The sequence below is a fragment of the Manis javanica genome, chromosome 1 (assembly GCF_040802235.1).
Source record: "Manis javanica isolate MJ-LG chromosome 1, MJ_LKY, whole genome shotgun sequence".
Lineage (NCBI taxonomy): Eukaryota > Metazoa > Chordata > Mammalia > Pholidota > Manidae > Manis > Manis javanica.
The window spans coordinates 184,404,483-184,424,749 of record NC_133156.1 but is presented as its reverse complement, the minus strand read 5'-3'; the positions used below and the strand labels follow the sequence as shown (position 1 = coordinate 184,424,749).

Genomic DNA, 20,267 nt, shown 5'->3' with positions numbered 1-20,267 from the left:
TTTAATTATTAGAAAGAATGACTTTTCTTTCCTTCATTTCTTTAAAATTGGCATACCTGACTGACTAATGAAAAAGCAAACATCATCTCGAAAAACTGGCGTGTTTCTATCCAGGAAATCACTGGCTAGCTCCACCATAACAGGCAACTCTGTCAGCTCTTCAAGAACTTGACGTGTCTGCAGAAAAAAAATGACTTGGTCACACAACTTCACTTCTAATACTCTTTTCCACTGGACTTCTTTGGATTAATGTATGGTTTTCACTTTTTCTGATTGCAAAAAGGATACCTGCGCACTGTCAGAAAATCTAAACAATACAAATTAAAGCATTAAAAAATCTAAAAAAATCAAAATACCACCACCTAGGAGATAAGCGTTACTAACATTTTAGTACAAGTTTTAGACAATTATCAATGCATATATTATAATAACCAAATATACTCAAATACATAAAATGTTTTGAGAAGCACTGTTATAAAAGCAATGTTCTGAGTTAGCTTGTGTGTTATCTCTAACTTCTCAATTATTAATTTTTAAATGACAATTCATATAATCCCTGGTCACTGAAAGACTTCAAATGAGGTAATAACAGATGAATAAACACCCCGTGAAAAATCAAACACTTCAAAAAAACTTAAATAATACTGTTTCCCCCAAAAAACAATATAATTCTAAAATCTTGTTTAAGAAAACTCACTATTTCAAACTTTGTGGTAGGGGGTAGTACAGTTCTGTTCAAAAGTACTTCAACATTTATTTTACTAATTTCCATTCTAATTAAATTCCTTTTGCTCTATAAACATTAGAAAATTAAAATCGAGAAAAACTTTTAAGCAGCAAAAATTTTAGGCTCTATAGATGCATACATTTAGTTGTTTTACTAACTATGGAGACCACCTGCTTCTGTAGACAAATGGCCTTGCCCATCTTTTGCCCCATCTCTCATTTTTCCTTCACCTCAGTAAAGAACTGTAAAGGTTTCCTTACTAGACACCCCTTTAGCTTTCTTGCCCACAAATGTAAACGGAATACTTTCATTCTATATTGTTGGTTTGGTTCTTTTATCAATGTTATATAACAGCATGTATATAAAGTATTCACGTTAGAATGTTTCTATTTTTAACTAACCTTTTCCACTGATGTGTTTTGTTTACTAATTATACATAAACAAGTTACACTAAAGTGCTGAATGTTTTCCTTCAAATAAATGTAAATCAAACTCACCCCACCCCCAGTTTACAATATAAATGTTACATTGGAATTACATCTTTCAAAATAAAAAGAGAAAAATATAAACCAAACCTGGCAATTTACCAGATATTTAAAGGTAAAAACCCCAAAAATGTAATCTCAAGATATATCTGTGCTAATGAATGCCTTGTTCTTTCAGTGAAAGCAACTCTTTAATACATAGGCAGAATGACATATTTTCATCATAAGAGACTATTTTTTTTAATTGAAGTATAGTTGATATACAATATTATATTGGTTTCAAGTATACAACATGGTTATTCAATAGTTACATACATTATTAAATCCTCACCCCCAACAAGTGTAGTTACTGTCAACATAGAAAGATGTTACAGAACCACTGGCTATGTTCTGTATGCTGCACTTTCATCCCCCTGACTAATTTATATTACAGTTGAGATTTTCTGACTCTTTAACCCCTTCACCTATTTCACCTTCTCATTCCAACCCCTCCTGCATGGTAACCACCAGTCACTTCTCAGTGTCTATGAGTCTACTGCTGTTTTGTTCATTTTGTTTTGTTTTGTTTTTAGATTTACACACTTAAGTGAAATCATGTTATTTGTGTTTCTCTGCCTGGCTTATTTCACTTAGCTTATTACCTTTTAGGTCCATCCATGTTGTCACAAATGGCAGGATTTCTTTCTTTTTCATGGCTGAATAATATTCCACTGTATATAGTTCCACTTCTTCTTTATACATTCATCTACTGATGGACACTTTGGTTGCTTCCACAATTTGGCTATTGTAAATAATGTGGCAATAAACATAGGGGTATATACACCTTTTCAACTTGGAGATTTTGTTTTCTTTGGGTAAATTTCTAGAAGTAGTTATGGGTGGTATAGTATTTCTGTTTTTAGTTTTTTTGAGAACCTCCATACTGCTTTCCACAGTGGCTGCACCAATTTACATTCTCACTAACAGGTAGGAGGGTTCCCTTTTCCACATCCTTTCCAATACTTGTTATTTCTTGTATTTTGGACAGTGGCCTTTGTCACTGGTGTGAGGTGGTATCTCACTGTGGCTTTGATTTGCATTTCCCTGATAATTAGAAATTAGGAGCATCTTTTCATGTGCCTGTTGGCCATCTGTATTTTTTTTCTGGAAAACTGTCTATTTAGGTCCTCTGCCCATTTTTCAATTGGTTTTTGTTTTTTTTTGGTGTTGAGTAGCATGAGTTCTTTACACATTTTGGGTGTTAGCCTCTTATTGGATAAATCATTTATGAATATATTCTCCCACATTGTAGGTTGCCTTTTTTTGTTTTGTGTCCTTTGCTGTACAGAAGCTTTTTAGTTTGATATAGTCCCACTTGCTTATTTTAGCTTTTGATTCCCTTGTCTCTAGAGATGCACCCATAAAGAAATTTCTCATGTTGATGTTCATAAGATTCTTGCCAATGTTTTCCTCTAAAAGTTTTATGGTTTTAAGTCTTACATTTAGTTTTTTATTTAGAGTTTACTTTTGTGTATGATGTAAAAGAGTGATCTACTTTCATGCTTTTACATTTAGCTCTCCAGTTTTCCCCACACCATTTATTAAAGAGACTGTCTTTTCTCTGTTGTATATCCATGGCTCCACTGTCCTATATTAATTGACCATATATGGGGTATGGGTTTATTTCTGGGCATTCTATTCCACTGATCTATGAGTCTATTTTTGTACCAGTAACATACTGTTTGATTACTACAGCTTTGTAGTATCATTTGAATCAGGGAGCATAATACCCCCAGCTTTGTTCTTTCTCAGCATCACTTTGACTATCTGGGGTCTTCTGTAGTTCCATATAAATTTTAGGATAATTTGTTCTAGTTCATTGAAAAATGCCATTGGTGTTTTGACAGGGATTACTATAAAAGACTAATGTTATAAATTTCACTGTATGCCACTGTAAAACCCAAGATATTTAACATTTGAAAAGCAAGTTATACTTAGAATGATTTTAGTTGATTATTATTGTTCAGGATTCAGAGTACATACTACAAAAGCAGTTATGCAAATACATCATTCATGCTTGACCCCACCAAGAAAACAAAAACAAAAATCTAGACAGAATAGAATTAATGACACTATTTTGCATGATAAATCACAAGGGGATTTCCAATGTTTGTTAGCTATAGTAGTCTCGGCATACACCCAAAAAACAAAAAGACCTTACATTGTCTCAAATTTCAAAATTAGAAAATTCTAACACAGCATATAATTTCTGCCCCCAAATTCAGGTTTAGCATTAGATGAAACATTTAATCAAATTTTAAATTTCTAAACAGATCTAAGACACAACTGAGTTAGCTAATTCCTTAATTTTCACTAATGTCTTTGATCTATTCTTTTTTTCCATGCTCAAAACAATCACTTTCTTAGGACTCTTCTCTTCAATACTGCATACTTTCATTTTTAAGACCATGTTATTTGGGCAGGGTGAGGGATACCTGAGAGCACAGCAAGACCTACTGAGATGCAAGGGCTGAGTAACTCTAGTTTCACAAATGGAAGGACTGCCTGCCACAAGTGTAGATAACAAGTATGTACCAGGAAATAAAAAAAGCATTATGAACTTTGAGAAATCAATCATAAAGGTAGAAACTGAGTGTATAAGGCTCTTCTGTAATTATGAAATTGACATCAACAGTACATAAACTATCTCTTTATAAGGAAACTACACGTGGATCTGATTTACTGGACTGAAAGACTATATATGCCTATGCTTCTACACTGACAACCACCACACATCTTTGATACAGAATTTCAGCTTTCCCAAAATTAACTCAAAATGGATTAGAGACTTATAAATATAAGACCTGAAACCATGAAACTCCTAGAAGAAAGTATAGGAACAAAGCTCCTTGACATGGGTCTTGGTAATGATTTTTTGGACTTAATACTTAAAGCACAAGCAACAAAATAAAAAATAAAAAAGTGGGACTATATCAACTAAAAAGTTTTCAGCAAAAGAAATCATCAACAAAGTTATGGGAAAACTACAGAATAGAAAAAAAATATTTTCCAACCATATATGCAATAATGGGTTAATATCCAAAGTATATAAAGAACTCATACAACTCAGTAACAACAAAAAAAATCCAATTTTAAAATGACCAAAGACATTTCTGAATGGACATTTCTCCAAAGAAGATATATTAAAGGCCAAGAGCCACATGAAAAGATGCTCAGTATCACTAGTTATTAGGGAAGAGCAAATTAAAACCACAATGAACTGTATTACCTCATGCCTGTTAGAACATCTATCATCAAAAAGACAAAAAATAACAAATGCTGGTGTGCATGTAGAGAAAAGGGAACCCTTGAACAAAGCTGACTGGGTTGTAAATTGGTACAGCTGCTATGGACAATAGTATGGAAGTTCCTCAAAAAACTAAAAATAGAACTACATATGATCCAGCTATTCTACTTCTGGGAATATATCCAAAGGTAATGACAACACTTACTCAAAAATATATCTGCACTCCCATGCTCATAACAGCATTGTTTATAATAGCCAAAATCTGAAAACAACCAAAGTATCCATCAAAGGATAAATGGATATCGTTGTGGTTTACATACAGATACACACCCACAAATGGAATATCATTCAGTCATTAAACAACAAAAACAAGGAAATTCCACCATTTATGACAACATGGATGGACCTTGAAGGTTACTGGGTGAAAAAAAAGAAAGACAAATACTGTATGATCTCACTTAAGTGTGTAACCTTAAAAAAAAATTCATAGAAAAAAAGAGATGGACTTGCAGTTACCAGAGGAGGGGGAATTACAGAAAGGTGGTCAAAAGGTACAAACTTCCCATTATAAGATAAGTAAGTATAAGGATATAATGCTACATGATGACTGTTGCTAGCACTGCAGTACGATACATAGGAAAGTTAAGGGAGTAAATCCTAAGAGAAAAGTTTACTCTTTTCTTTTTTCTTTTCTCTTTATTGAATCTACATCAGAAGATGGATGTTAGCTGAATCTATTGTGATAATCATTTCACAATATATATAAATCATATTAACACACTGTATGCCTTAAACTTATACAGTGATTTATGTCTATTATTTTAAATAAAACTAGAAGGCAAAAAGAATTTCAGCTCTCCAAATAACAATTTAAAGAGCTAAGTCTGACAAAAAGCATACTTCCTTTCTTTGTAGAAATGTACCTACGATGTAAAAATCCTGTTGAGGTTCAAGAGTTACCAGCCATCCGTTTAGGGCAAGAGAATAATGATAAGCAAAGCCCAATGACTGCTCTTTCAGAAGTAGGCATGCATCCCAGTAGACTATAAGGCTAGTTTGATATAGTCCCACTTGCTTATTTTAGCTTTTGATTCCCTTGTCTCTAGAGATGCACCCATAAAGAAATTTCCCCACAAAAAAACTTCCCCATTCATTGCCCTTCATGCAGTTGCAAGTGGTCTACCTGTGTATCTAAGGACCTCTCCTGAAGCAAATCTTGCATTGATAAAGTCCAAGCTGCTGTTAAAATTTCTGCCCCCAATCTTTTTTATTTTTTGTCATTGCAACATGAGAAGATACCATGGTATTATATGAAAGGATTTTACATTGTGTGTGACTGGAGGTACTATTTGTCTATGGACATTTTCTAATATCCAACATAACACAATTAAAGTTTTAGAAGTCACTTACTGCTACACCGGCGTGATAACTTGTCCCACAAGCAATAAGAATCAAACGCCGACACCTCTGAATCTCCTTAATGTGATCCTTCAAACCGCCCAAATTCACTGAAACAAAAGTTTGTGTATATAGTTACTTAGGAAAGAACCATATGAAATAGGCAATCACTTTTCATGAGTGTCCACTGCGAAGATGGGAAACAACAATGCCATTTTAAAGAATTTATATACCTTAGGCAGCATCATTCTCTATAGTTTTGAAAAGTAAATTTAGTATGTCACAACTTCACTGGCATCACCAAACTTGTAACTAAGACTACTCAGTACGCACAAACACACACAACTACATTATCATACTCTACCTTGTTTGGTCATTTTTTTCATCCCTCTCTTTAGCTTAAAAGTTATCTTAGAAGCAGAACTACAGGGGCACAGATGATAGATCAACAGATACTGATGCATGGAGGTGGAGTAGGGGCTGACTACAAGGAGGCACAAGAGACTTTTTGGGTGATTTAACTGTGCTACATCTTGATTGTTATGGTCAGGACTATGAGCATGCTGTGGTTTGTCAAAGCTCACAGAATTATATATTAAAAACAGTGGATTTTATTATACTTAATTATATATCAATAAGCTACTTGGAATAAAATTGTCTTTGTTATGTCCATTCTCCTATGGTTCCCAGAACAGTGCTCTAAGCACAATACAAACCCACTCTCCTCTCATTCTTTCCCATCTCAGTAAACACCACCCCACTCACCTGATGTCAGTCACCCTTGATTGCTCCTATCCCTCCTCCAAGTCCAATCCACGAGCAAGTCCTATCAGCTCCACCTTCAAAATATACTTCCAAGGCCATCACTCCTGTCCAAAATCTCTGCCCTGCATGAGAGCAACATTCTCCTTTTCTCTCTTCTACTCCCCACCTCTGAGAGCCTGTCTTCCACACACAAACAGAATGATCTTTAAGAGTGATTCTTTTAAAAACATTAATCTGATCTCAAAACCTTCCAATGACTCTGTTCTCTTTGTCTCTATAGCTATTTACATTTCTTCTAAGGGCATCTTTGTCTATGGCTCCTTCTACACTAGGCTAGTTTTCCACCTGAGAAATTTTCACTCAACACTCACTCAGTTATTTAATATTTCTTGGGTACCCACCTAGTGAACATACCACCCAAAGCACCATGTGGCCACAGAGCTCCGGTCAGGCAGTGCAGTGTCTGGCTGAGGAGATGCACAGCCATAGCAGCGTCCTCCTGCTCCTGAGCTGCCATCAGTCTGTCTGCTTTGCCCCCACCTTTTCTATACCCACTCCTTGTTCTAGCTTAACTGGCTTATCCTTATCATGGCTTTCAAGTGCCCACATACCCCATCTCCTGCTTACCCCTGACCTAATCTCCTAGCACTTCCCCTCTCACCAGACTGGCCTTCCTGCACTAGACCAATCCTATTCATGTACCTCTGCCTACAGTGTTTTTCCAGACCTCAGCATGTACTGAAAAGGGTGGGGAAGAAAGGAAACAACATTAAGAGGTTGGGTCAGGGTCATGAGAAGACAAATCAGCTTGGAGATGACTCAGTATAAAAGCAGACAGACTATCAGAGAGACTTGTATTACAGATGATGAACAAGTATGACAGGGGTGAGACAGTGAGATTAGCTGGTCACAGGTGTTTCTCTAAAATTAGCTTAGCAAATTCCCTGCTGGCTGAGGGAGGTTTGGGGTAGTTCTGGAAGGAGTCACCCAATTGTGATGTTTTGAGAAGCCTGATTCTGGGAAGGCAGGCCCCCACTACTGGAAGCAGCACAAGGGCCTGGAGGACAGGATACTCTCAAACACCAGTGAACACAGGAGGTCAGTCTGGCCCCCTAAATGACCAGTGATGTGACCTTTGGCAAAACACGCTAACCAACAGAGCTTCAATTCCCTTAACAACAAAAAAAGATAACAGCTATCCTGTTTATATTATAAAACTTTTTTGAGGAACATAACATAGATAATAAAATGGTTTTTAAAATTATGGCCTCTCAAAGTAGGTCTCACTCTCTTACCTTATAACAAACCTTTTTTCCTGATTTCATTTCCATAAATATTCCAATACCATAAAGTGGTATTTCCTGCTATGCTCCCAGTTCTTCCAGCTCAATCACCTTAATGACCCTGTCTCCCAACAGATGCAGGTCCTGGTTTAGACTGCTCATGTTTCTGTCCTGGTCCCCACTTGCCCCTCTTCTCCTTTGCTTTACCCCAGACAGGGCAACATCCTAACTGGCAGCTGCATCTCAGCCTCTCGCTCCCCCAGTGCACACTGGAGACTAGACCTGGTTCACCTCACTAAGCTCTGATTACCCTGGCTCCCAGGTCTCCTAGTAACTCTGCTATTTCTACAAGAGAAGGTACCATGCACACCTGCTTGCCACATTATGATACATTCTGCCCTCCTTGGTAGTTCCTCTCACCTTCTTTCATAGACTGATTGCTCTTTGCTTCTTTTCAAGTACTAGATATGGGAGACAAACTAGACCTCATATTATTCCACCAATAACTTAATGATTGTTTTCCATTTTCTCTCCTTAGCTAATGCTATTCTATCTAACCACAATGCTCCCATCTCATCTTCAACGATTTAAATCTTACAAAGCCTTTAAACCCATACTGCCTAAGTAGGGTTTCCTGGTCCCAAAGCCCTTGCCCACAAAGAGATTCATTCTCTACTTTCTCTAAATTCAATATTAAGCTTTTAACATTTCAACATTAAATGCCATCTATCATATTTTACCCTTCTCTAAATAGTTAATTATATATCCATCCTACTTTTAGATTGTAAGAACCTCAAGTAGACCCTATCAGAGACAGTTTTCCTATAATCCCTTATATGTTCAGCATCCCGCTCTGCACACAGATGTTCAATTCATAATTCAGCCTTCAACAAACCTCTCTTGCTGAAAAAGAGTCTGATGTTGCCCAGAAAAGAAAAAGATGTGAAGACAGCATTTATTCAGTGAAATTAGTCTCTCAATTACCAGGACAGAGCATTAAGGAGTGACACTAACACTGTATATATGACACACAGATTCAGGAAAAAGATTACTGCACCCTAGCTATTATTTCTCAAAATCAAATTCCTAATGCTGAGACTCTTAGCCCAAAGTTTGTTTGTTACTGTTTATTAAAGTAGTCATGATAAATGAGTAGTGTTCTGAAAATAAGATTTTAACATAAATAGTTTATGGTCATCTTATGACACAGGAAGTCCATCTCAAGCTCATCTCAGCAAGGTGTACAAGCTCCTTCAACACAAGGTGTGGGGAGAATTTCCAGAAATCTGACCAGAGTTGCACTCTCACCTCTACCTTAAGCAAGCAGGATGGTCCAGGTTATCCCAGAAGGCATCAGGTAAACACCTGGAAAACCTCTGGGGAAATTCACACCTTTACTCTTTTATAAACTGGAGAGGAAACCTAGGCTGAGCAGATACATGTAAGCTTCCTAAGGAGGGGCCAGGTCTCATTCTCAGAATCCACAGTGTCCTGGACAGTCCTGGGTACACAGCAGGTGCCCATAAAGGCTTTTTGAACTGAAAAGTTGTTCAATGTTTTTAATGGTACACTGAAGAACTTTCATTTCCCCAGGAAAACCACTCTAATACTTCTGTAACTGACAATAATTTTCAAATATGAGTTTCTACCCATTTTTTTTATATACCCACCTTATTGAGGTATGTCACATACCATAAAATTAAAAATTTTAAAGTATGTAGTTGGCGGGTTTTAGTATATTAAGAGTTGTGCAACCATCCCCACTTCTAATTTTAGAATATTTTCATCAACCCCCCCAACCCCAAAACACTTACATCCATTACCAGTCCCTCTCCATTCCCCCTTCCACTCAGCTCCTGGCAACCATTAGTTATTATTTGTTCCCAATCTCTTTTTAATTGTAGTTAAAAATATACCTAACATAAATTCTAACATTTTAACTATTTTTAAGTGTACAATTCAGTGGCATCAAGCACATTCACACTGCTGTGCAACAATACTACCATCCATCCCCAGAACTGGCTCATTACTGAAACCCTGTACCCACTCAACAACAGCTCCCCGTTTCCCTCCCCTCCCCAGCCCCTGGGAACCACTACTCTACCTTCTGTCTCTACGAATCTACCTACATACACCTCATATCAGTGGAATAATATATACTAAAGGGCTTTTCAAAGTTGATCAGGATCCACTGATGGCTGGTGGTCACAGTTGTTCAGTAAGGCTGTAAAGGACAACAAACGTTCAGGCTGTAAATGCCCATCTCCACAGGTGACTTTGAAATAATAAAATAATTAACATGTAATTACCAGTATAGTCATCAAAGTTGACTCTTCCTCTCATTGTGTTCACAACTGATTCTGGCTGCTCAAAAATTTCCTTCTGCATAAACGAACTGAAGTTGCCTACAGTAATATACATTATATCATTAAAACAAAAATAATAAGCGAAAGAATATGACATCTGTACACAACTAGGTCTATCTCCCTTAACATATTCTTAGTAAATGTTATGAAACAGAAGGTCATGCAATTGAGAAAAATATTTCGTGTATGACATTTTACCTTACATGAAGAAAAATGAGCAGAGGAAAAAATCACTTTTATTAACTTCATACCTATAATATGGTCCCAACAAAACAAGGTAATAAGGCAAGCTTAAGTTTTGAAGACAGATCTAGGTTCAAATCATTGTTCTATCCTTTACTAGCTAAGTGGCTCTAAGGAAATTCCTTTATCTGTAAAATAAGAGTAGCAGCTACTTCCTAGCATTGCAGCGTGGATTAATCCAGTAAAGACTTTATATGTAGCAGTTATACAACAAAATTTAACTTTTATTCCCACCACAAGCCCATGAGAAAGGAGGAGAAAATCATAATCACAATAATCATAATAGTTAACAGCAGCAAACATTATTTAGGGCCCACTAAGTGTGTCAGGCACCATCCTAACAGTGTTACATATATTAGCTCTCTTAATCCTTAAAACAACCTTAATGATGTAGGCCATTATTACCCCCATTTTATATACAAGAAAATGAAGCACAGAGAGAATAAGAGATGAACGAACAAAACACAAACTATGTTTATAAAGTGCTTTAAAAATATCAAGTACTATTTAAATAATTCCTTTTTTAAAGTTAAAAACAACAAACCATGAATTAGTTTGATGGAGAACTATTACACTACCAGCAGATAACTTCTCCAAAGAAGCATCTCTTTTCCTGGGTTATCTCTTTACTAATCATGGAAAGTTTCACTCAGCATTATGCTATCAGACTCCTACACTAGGACAGGAAGTAGGATGTCTCTTATTAACACCAAGCTGTAACATGACAAAAACTTTCACCCTTCATGATCTGCTGGAGTTCCATCTGGAGGGTTTGCACAGCTCGTCCAGGATGATCTCCTGCAGTTCGTTTAATCCGATGGATAGAAAGACGGCCATCCACCACTGCTGCCACATCATCATCTTCAAGGAAGATGACACGATTGGTGTGTTCTATGACAGCACTACAAAATATTCAAGGTGACATACAATCAATAATCAAGGATTCATTACCAAAAAAACACTATCATACACAAGGACCAAATGGAAATATAAATGCTATGAACCTGCAATATCTCTAACTGGTTATAAAAGCCAGTCCCTACAGGGGAGAGAAACAGTGGGTGGTTACCATGGACAATGGAGAACAGGATCTCTGTGTAGTAGCCTAACCAGAGTTAAAGCATATCAGAAAGCACAGCTGTTTCCTCCTCACTCTATCATCCAGTCCTCCAATCTTAACTCCTAAATGTTTCTCTTAGTTTCTGTGTCCACCATCACAAACCAGTCCAAAACCATCAGCTCTCAGCTGGACGATTGCGGCAACCTAACTTGTCCAACCACATTCTCAGTAACCTCCCTCCATCCATTCTCCACTTCTGCCAACATGAAGTGAAAAGGCAACTCTCACCAAGATTTCTCCTTTACTCAACAAACCACTTGATGGCTTCCATCTGACTCTTAGCAAAACAGCACAATGCTTACCACCTACTCTAACATCTCCCCCCTCAAACTTCCTCTCTGTTCCAGTCATACTCGTACTCATCCTAAACTCTCACCGATCAATCTACAGAGAATGAATGTTCTTCCCTCTATCTCTTTATTTAATTAACTCCTCATACCTTCTTAACTTTCAGTTCAAGCACCATTCCCTTAAATAAATGTACCCACAGGAAGGTAAGTCACCCTGTTGTAGGCATATTATAGCACCTATCACAGCTGGAATTCTACAGTTGTGTACCTGATCAAAATTTGTCTCCATTAAGGAAGAGCTCCTTAAGGACAAGAAATTTTTATTTTTACTCACCATTACCTTCTGAGCCTAGCACATGGCCTTGCTCAGTGTTTTCAGTATGAATGTACAAATGAATGACAAAAGGCTAATACAGTTCTGCAATCTGAGCCACAACTGTCAATCCTGTAACAAACCTACTTAACATGACAGCAATGACACATCTTAGCACTGACTACACATCTGTAAAAACTAGAAAATAGGTTTTCCCACTGAGATACTGCATTCTCTGCAGTCCTAAACTGCATCATTTTCTCATTTTTTAGATCCCCCTTCTTTTATTCACAATGAATGACTCAAATACTTCTTGACAATTTGAGTGATTCCATTTTGTCCTCATTACTATTAGTATTTCACTTATAAATGTATCTAAGCATCCTATTATATATCTCAAAATGTCTTAGTCTAGTACTAAGTACTATTTTTTTCATAAAAATCCCTGGTTCCCAACAGGGGCAGTATAGCCCAACGGTTGGTGCTAAAGAAATCTAAGGGGACTTTTTTGGTCTAAGACATATTAAGGAGATGTTGGGGACCAGTTGCCACCCCCTTGGGCTATACTCGCATGAACGCAATGAAAGGTTTGATTAATACTCTACAGTGAATTTGATCAAAGCCAAGGCAAGTTTTTCTGCATTCTTGTCAAAACTTGAGTTGTACAAATAAAATTTGAGTCGAAGATAATTTTATCAGTTTCCAAATGTTTCTTCACTGGAAACAAATGATGACAACATTATGGTTTATGGCCAGCATTTGGAAGCACTTAAAGAAGATTTTACAGATTTCAGGATTTACTCAACATGATTATTCCAGACTGGGTCTTAGAATCTTCCTCAAGCCTACAAATAGCAGAAGTATCACTGCAGGAGGAGTTGATAGAATTGTCACCAAATGAAGAGTTAAAATTGAAATTAAAAAATGGGTATCAAAAATTTTGGCTTCAAAGGAAAATTCCAATATTATATCCAGCCTTATGAGCTGTAGCAAAGAAGCAAAGCTTTTCATGCATTTCCATCATCATATTTAGCCGAAAGAAAATTTAGCAAGGTCAGCAATCTATTAACAAAGAAAAGAAAAAATTGTCAATAGTGGCAATTTAAGATTGCTGATGACAAAAATGACACCAAACATCAAAAAATTAGTGTCATCTCACCAAGCTCAACCCTCACACTAATAAAGATTTCATTAATTTTTTAAAATAATATACACTTTTCTAATTTTTAAAATTTTAATTATACTTTGAGCAATACATTAATATTGTTAATTTCTTCTAATAAAATAATTTGAAAAAATATGTCCTTGTTTTATAGATAGCATAGTATAATTCACCTAAGGGGGCGTTATAGAATCACTCTTTGAAAAAGTGGGCGCTGAGCCAAAAAAGGTTGGGAACCTATGATATAAATGATTAAGCAGCAAATTACTTCTGAATTAAAAAGGTTAAGTGTCCACACTGGACTAAAACTACAATGGTTTTAGCAACTATTCTATAACTGGTGGGATACTAAGCCATTTTATGCTCCCATCTAAAATCTCTCCTCCCTTCAGTCCTGGGTAAGACTCTGAAAAGAACAGGAACATTAATACAAGATTACACTGGAACAAGTCTCGGGGACTATTATCTATTCTTGGTGAACTGATCTACATGATTTGAACTGAAAGAAAAAGTATTCTTAGAACTCCATCTCTAAAAAGGTCACTTTTATTTCCCTAATAAAGTTCTCCTACACAGCATGATTAGAAATATGTAAAATGACTCCCTGCATTCCTGTAGCATGAGAAGTTTTACTAAAAAGTCTCTCTAAAACAACTAAGGAAGCTCACCTTGCATCAGAAGCAAAGTAATACTCCACCGCTTTTTCTTCAACAGGGAAAAGGCATGTAGTGCTGTCCACACGAGAGAGGTTGCAGCTTCCTTTCTTGTCTTTCCCTAGGGCACGGAGTTAACACAAATCAGCAAACATGCAGGTACAAAACCATGGTCAATATAAAAAATTTAATTTTCTACAAAATCAACAAAATAATCAGCAACACAAAATAATTTCAGCAATTTTTAAATGCGAGGTAGATCACCTTATTTCCATGCAATAAGCCAACAAGAACAACAAACAAAAGGTGTAAAGTGACACAGCAACTATCACAGAGTGTGTGGAAGACAGTGCTACATTATAGTATTATCAGAATAAAAGGCAAATAATTAATAATATCACTCTTTTTTTTAATCAAAAGTATGTATACCCTAATTTTAATTTAACTTTGAACAAAACTTGGCAGAATTAACACATCTGTTTGTATACCTAACCTTATCATAAAAATTACACTAAAAATATCAAAATCGTGCAATGAAAAATAAAATGAAGAGTAGTGGCATATTAACTTTCATTAACTTATAACAAAACTTCTCTATATTTTAATAGTAAGTCGACATAACAAATCAAGGTGTAGTCTATACTAATTCTGATTTAAAAACAAACATATTTATGGCTCTCTAACATCGGTATCTCATATGTGGCACCTGCCGTCAAGGACTGGAAATACTATAAACCCAGAACTTCTTCTTTATTAAAATTGGGTTTTGTTGCATTTCTTTTAAGTCAGAATAAAGTATGGTGCTTTTAAAATGATAATATCCTTTTAATTTGAGCACTTTAGAATTCTGGCATCTCTACTTATTTTTCAAGTCACTGATGAAGAATTATTTTTCTGTTTTTGCTCATTTACAACTAAAGTCAAAACTGGAAAGTATACTGAAGTTTGACAAATGAGCCAAATACGGGGGGGAAAAATCTACTAATTGAAGGCTATATAAATGTCAGAGACAAAATGCACCTTTCTCCAAGATCAAGACACGGTAGACCTTATGACCCATGGACACAATGGCCTGAGAATACCATAAATATACTTCTAAAAACTTACACTTGTGTCTATCCTCTAAAACTCATGTCTATAAAGACTTGCTAATAATTATTCTTAGAAATGAATATCAAAAATTCTCCACAACCTGTAATTACTTGGTGTGTTTTAGACATGAAAACAGAACAGCTTTTACTACCCAAATTCAACAGTAGAAAAGGTACCACACTTTAAAAAATAAGATGACATCCTAGAAAAGGAACACTACAGAAAAGATAAAACAGATCAGTGTGTTCCCAGGGGCTGGGAATGGGCACACTCGTTGACTACAAAGGGGCAGCTGGAGGGAACTTTTTTGGGGATGGAATAGTTCTGTATCTTGATTGTGGTGGTGGTTATATAACTGTTTACATTTGACAGAACTCACAAAATTGTACAACAAAACATCAGTTTTACTCTATGTAAAAAAAGTTAATTAGAAATAGGTAAAAGGATAGCCTAGCACCTACATTTTAAAAATAAATACAAGGAAATTATAAAAAGTGCTTAATGGGGTTGAGTTTCACTATATTCCTTCTCCAAATATTATTTCATTCTTCAACTAACAAGGGATGTTTAATTACATATTTAGAATAAGTTGAGATCAATTGACTATTTAAATGAAAACATTACTGTTTGACATTTGTGTGACTTATAACCTATAAAATGTTTTCTCTCTCTTATGATTTAAGTGGAATACAGTTATTATCCTGCTTTATTTGGTCAGTAGACACCTGGAGAAAACAGCGAAAGCCTAAAAGCTAGTCCAGTGTTCTCCCCTTTACAAAGCCTCTTCAAGAAGAGGCTATACTTTTTTATACAAACTCTATTGAGCCAAACATTATCTAACTAGTAGGAGCCAGAGTAATTAAGGGTTACTAAAACACAATTCATGATCTCAAAAAGACTGTTTCATGATAATTTTTCTACTAACTTCCTAAGACCTTAGCCAATGTTCTTCCATTTCTAAAGCAGCCTAAGACAAAGTACAGTTACCCTTGAACAATGTGGAGGTTAAGGACACTGACCCCATGTACAAAAATATAACTTTTGATACCCAAAAAAAGTACTAATGGCCTGCTGTTGACCAGAAGCCTTTCCAATAACATAAACAGTCAATTAACACATATTTCGTATGTTATGGGTATTACATACTGTATTCTTATAATAAAGTAAGATAATGTTTTTTCAAATTGTTACAAAACTCCAAAGAATTTCCTTATAAATTTCCTAAATCCATGTCTAAATGGACCCACACAGTTCAAACTCATGTTGTTCAAGGGTCAACTGTATAAGGTAACATACGCTGTTAAGTATACACTGGCAGAAATATTAACAGAAATCTGGAATTCTGGATCCAAATTTGGTACTCTTATTAGTAACCTAGTTTTCCTTCTGAAATGGGAGAGAATGGAAGGAGAAAGATAAGAAATTCTAACATCTCAAGATCGAAGGTTATTGAAGGATGACTTTCCACTCTACATAGAACAGTGAAAGCAGCCACTATCTAAAGATGAATAGGTTTAAGGTATATTGCTTTTTTTTTTCAAAAAAACAAGAATTACATGAGTTTTGATTTCTTGAATTTTTCCAGTCTCTTGTACATGGAAAGCTTTTAATAGCAAGTAAATGGAAAGAGCACAGTTTTTTTCCCTAATTACATCCATAAAATGATCCAGTTTGTATAGCTCCAAGTCCTATTAAAAAACTAAACTTCAAACTTTAACAATAATAAAAAAAGAACAATGACTCCAAATTCAAACAGGACAATCAAGATACTGAATGTAAATTTAAAAGTAAAATGTCATGCATAAAATAAAGATTACTTAAACATCATTTAGTTAAAAGTTAAATTATTCAAATGACAACCACTGAGCTCAATCTTAATTGCGTAGCATACAAAGGCCTTTTCCCAATCTAAGCAGCTGATTTATAGTAGCATTATCTTACATGGTTTTAAAATAACGGAAAAACTTCGTAATTTCAGATCTCAGAGATTTTTAAAGAAGTAAATTATTAAAAGCAATTTTCTAAATGCCAAAAGCAGACAGACAAAATATATTCTGCAAATTAGGAAAATAATATCAAAATGTTTCCCCATTAAAAAAGCAGATTTCTAGAGGCCCAGCACATTCATTCACTCCAAAAACAAAGAATTAGTAAATAATGAACAAAAGAGGATAAGATTTCTCCCCATCCATGCAGAGTACATTTCCCACCTCTTTCTCCCTGTGATCCCCACCGTGTGAATTTTGATCCAATCTGAGTCCTAGCTAAGGATATACAACAGAAAAAAATTCTACTCGTCAGAGAAATCACAAGAAATCCTTTTTATGTATAGATAGAACTATATATATAAATATATATATATGTGCGTGGATCTAACCAAAGGGGCATTTATTTTACTTTAGCAAAAATAATTCTTTATATCTACTTAATTTATATATTTTCCCCATGTAAGGCATGATGTAGTTTTTACCTGTTCTGTAAAGTATTGGAATATGATCAGTAGACAGCTTATGTTCACTTCGTACACCAATCAACAGAGGGCTACCTCGTCTGTTAGTACAAAATTAGAATTAAACCATTTTTATAAATAATGCACGAATGATATAAATTTAAAAATGAGCCAACACTCTACAAATAATGCTTAAATTCTCCCTTCAAGCTCAACTTCATGTATACCAAAAGAACAACATAAGCAAGTAAAAATATTCAGTAACAAAGGTCAGCAAAAACTATGACCCATAGGGCAAATTTGTCTATTTTCATAAAATAGAATTTTATTGGAACACAGCCATGCCCATTCTTTTCCCTATTTTCTAGGCTGCTTTTATACTACAACAGCAAAACTGAACAGTTGCTACAGAGGCCATAGGCTCAGAAAGCTTAAAATATTTAGTATCTGGCCCATTACAGAAAAAGTTTGCCAACCTCTGTTTTATAACAATGTATTTGAAATTTTTCTCCTTTTAATGTTAAATGGAGCCGTTCTTTCAATTGTACAGAGGATTTGGTCTATGAACGTTTGGCACTTTCTCCTTTGTCACTCTGCCTTCATATTAAACATACCTCTCTCTTGTCAAATCACAGGGCTCCTCACTGTTCTAAATAGGACTTCATGATCAGGCTTAAGTACACTAGCAAAAGCAGTGATGGTACAATTATCTTGGACTCTGTCTGGAATATATACTTCCAAAAAATATGAAGAAAGTTAACATTTTAGACCTGAAATTAGAGAACATTCAATATCCAAATTTACAAAGTGACCATGGCACCATTACAGACAAAAGGCCAGTTATAAATGCCAAAATATATCTGCCTTATTAAAGGATTCTGATAAATGGAAGAGTGGTGAAACAGCCAAGGAGCAGCATATGAAAATATATTTACACGAATATTTCTAAGAAAGAGCAGAGCCTTTATACTGGAGTCATGTACAGTGTATACACAATAAACCTAAAATTCAAAGATTTCAAAACACACATAATTATTAGCCATCACTAAATGTATATGTACCTTGTGCCAACTGCTTGGCCAGGAAAATGAACACTTTTAAATACGAGTGCAAAAGCACCTTCCTACGGAGGGAAAAAAATGCATTAGCAGATTAATGATACCGAAAAAAAAATGCATTAGCAATATTTATTGTAATCAATTATCAAGCATGAAACGCCTGAAACATTGGCTTCTGCAAAGAAATTTTTTGTTCACAGAACTGCTCTTCTGCATTAGTTTATAAATTTATCTAAATTTTAGGTAGAGAGTACTGAGCTTTGGTGTATCCAAGATCCACTTTTTTTTTATTAAGGTACCACTGATAGACAATCTTATGAAGGTTTCACATGAGCAACATTGTGTTACAACATTCACCCATATTATCAAGTTCCCCCCTCACCCCATTGCAGTCACTGTCCAAGACCCACTTTTTAATCAAGCCAACTCTTGAAATATACTCAGTAGATAACAGCTTCAAAACAGTTATTTTATAAGTCACTTTTATACATGATGCCAACATTTCTCAATAGGTACATCATATACCCCATACTATGCATTAGAGTAAGGGTGTATCAGAATTAGAGAGGATCCTAAGCTCAGTATCCAAAACCCATTCTCTGGCCCAATAATTTTACATCCCAGTTAATTTTCATTCTTTCTGACTTTGATATCAGAGATATAAATATGCACAATTACAAGTAATGTGGACACCATACCACCCCCTCAACCCAACCTCCTTAGGGATAGGGTCCAGGGATATCAAGAATGAATAAAGGAGGAACAAGAGGTAGGAGAGGATAGGAACCACCATGGAACACAAACTGGGTTATACAATGACTGGAAACAAGAAAAGGCAAAAGGCACACTATTCTGCCTTGAGAAAGCGAAGGAACAGGTCTCTACTTTCTCCATCTTCCTAACTCCTCCAAATCATAAGATCTGAGTGGAGGTAGGAGGTGAGGTCTGGGCCTTCACAGAGAAGTAAAGGGCTTTTAAATGGAAAAGCTAGGGATTTAGAAATCACTATGCCTTTGGACTTTTGTGGATCTCTGGTTCTGTAATTAAGGCAACTGGGATGGGATCAAAAAGAATACCACTTTTCTCTTGATCTGGAAAATACTTTTCTGTAAAGGTACAAGGCCAAGGAGAAGCGCCCATGTGGAAATATAAGAGGTTAACAATATTGGCTTAGAAACATGCAGACATCCCCCCAGAATAAGTGTATATTTCACTGAAGCTACACTTGTGCTAAGTTATTGACCGGGAAGAACACTTGCATGAGGAGGAAGTAAGAAAGTGATGAACCACCAACTATGTGTACTGTGTATAGTTGACCCTTAAACAGCACAGGTTTGACCAGAGATCCACTTATAAATGGATTTTTTTCACTAAATATACCAGAAATATTTTGGAGATTTGAAACAATTTGAAAAAACTCACAAACTGTATAGCCTAGAAATATCAAAAAAATTAGGAAAAAGCCCAGATATGTCATGAATGTATAAAACAAATGTAGATACTAGTCTATTTCATTATGATGTACTACCATAAAAAGTATATAAGTATATATAAAAAATTAAAATTTATCAAAACTT

At 35.5% G+C, this 20,267-nt stretch overlaps 1 protein-coding gene across 2 annotated transcripts in view; it reads right to left on the bottom strand.

Moving 5' to 3' along the window:
• Positions 1 to 20,267, bottom strand: part of GFPT1 (glutamine--fructose-6-phosphate transaminase 1) — a 75,853-nt gene that overhangs the window by 19,907 nt on the left and 35,679 nt on the right. The window contains exons 7-14 of one of the 2 annotated variants that reach the window (XM_036998087.2): positions 18,694 to 18,755; positions 17,654 to 17,733; positions 17,394 to 17,447; positions 14,107 to 14,212; positions 11,292 to 11,455; positions 10,254 to 10,349; positions 5,909 to 6,006; positions 57 to 177 (exon numbers count right to left, since the gene is read on the bottom strand). In XM_036998087.2, the coding sequence (XP_036853982.1) occupies positions 57 to 177; positions 5,909 to 6,006; positions 10,254 to 10,349; positions 11,292 to 11,455; positions 14,107 to 14,212; positions 17,394 to 17,447; positions 17,654 to 17,733; positions 18,694 to 18,755 (781 nt within the window). The remainder of the gene's footprint in view (positions 1 to 56; positions 178 to 5,908; positions 6,007 to 10,253; positions 10,350 to 11,291; positions 11,456 to 14,106; positions 14,213 to 17,393; positions 17,448 to 17,653; positions 17,734 to 18,693; positions 18,756 to 20,267) is intronic. The other variant, XM_036998088.2, reaches the window with a different exon arrangement.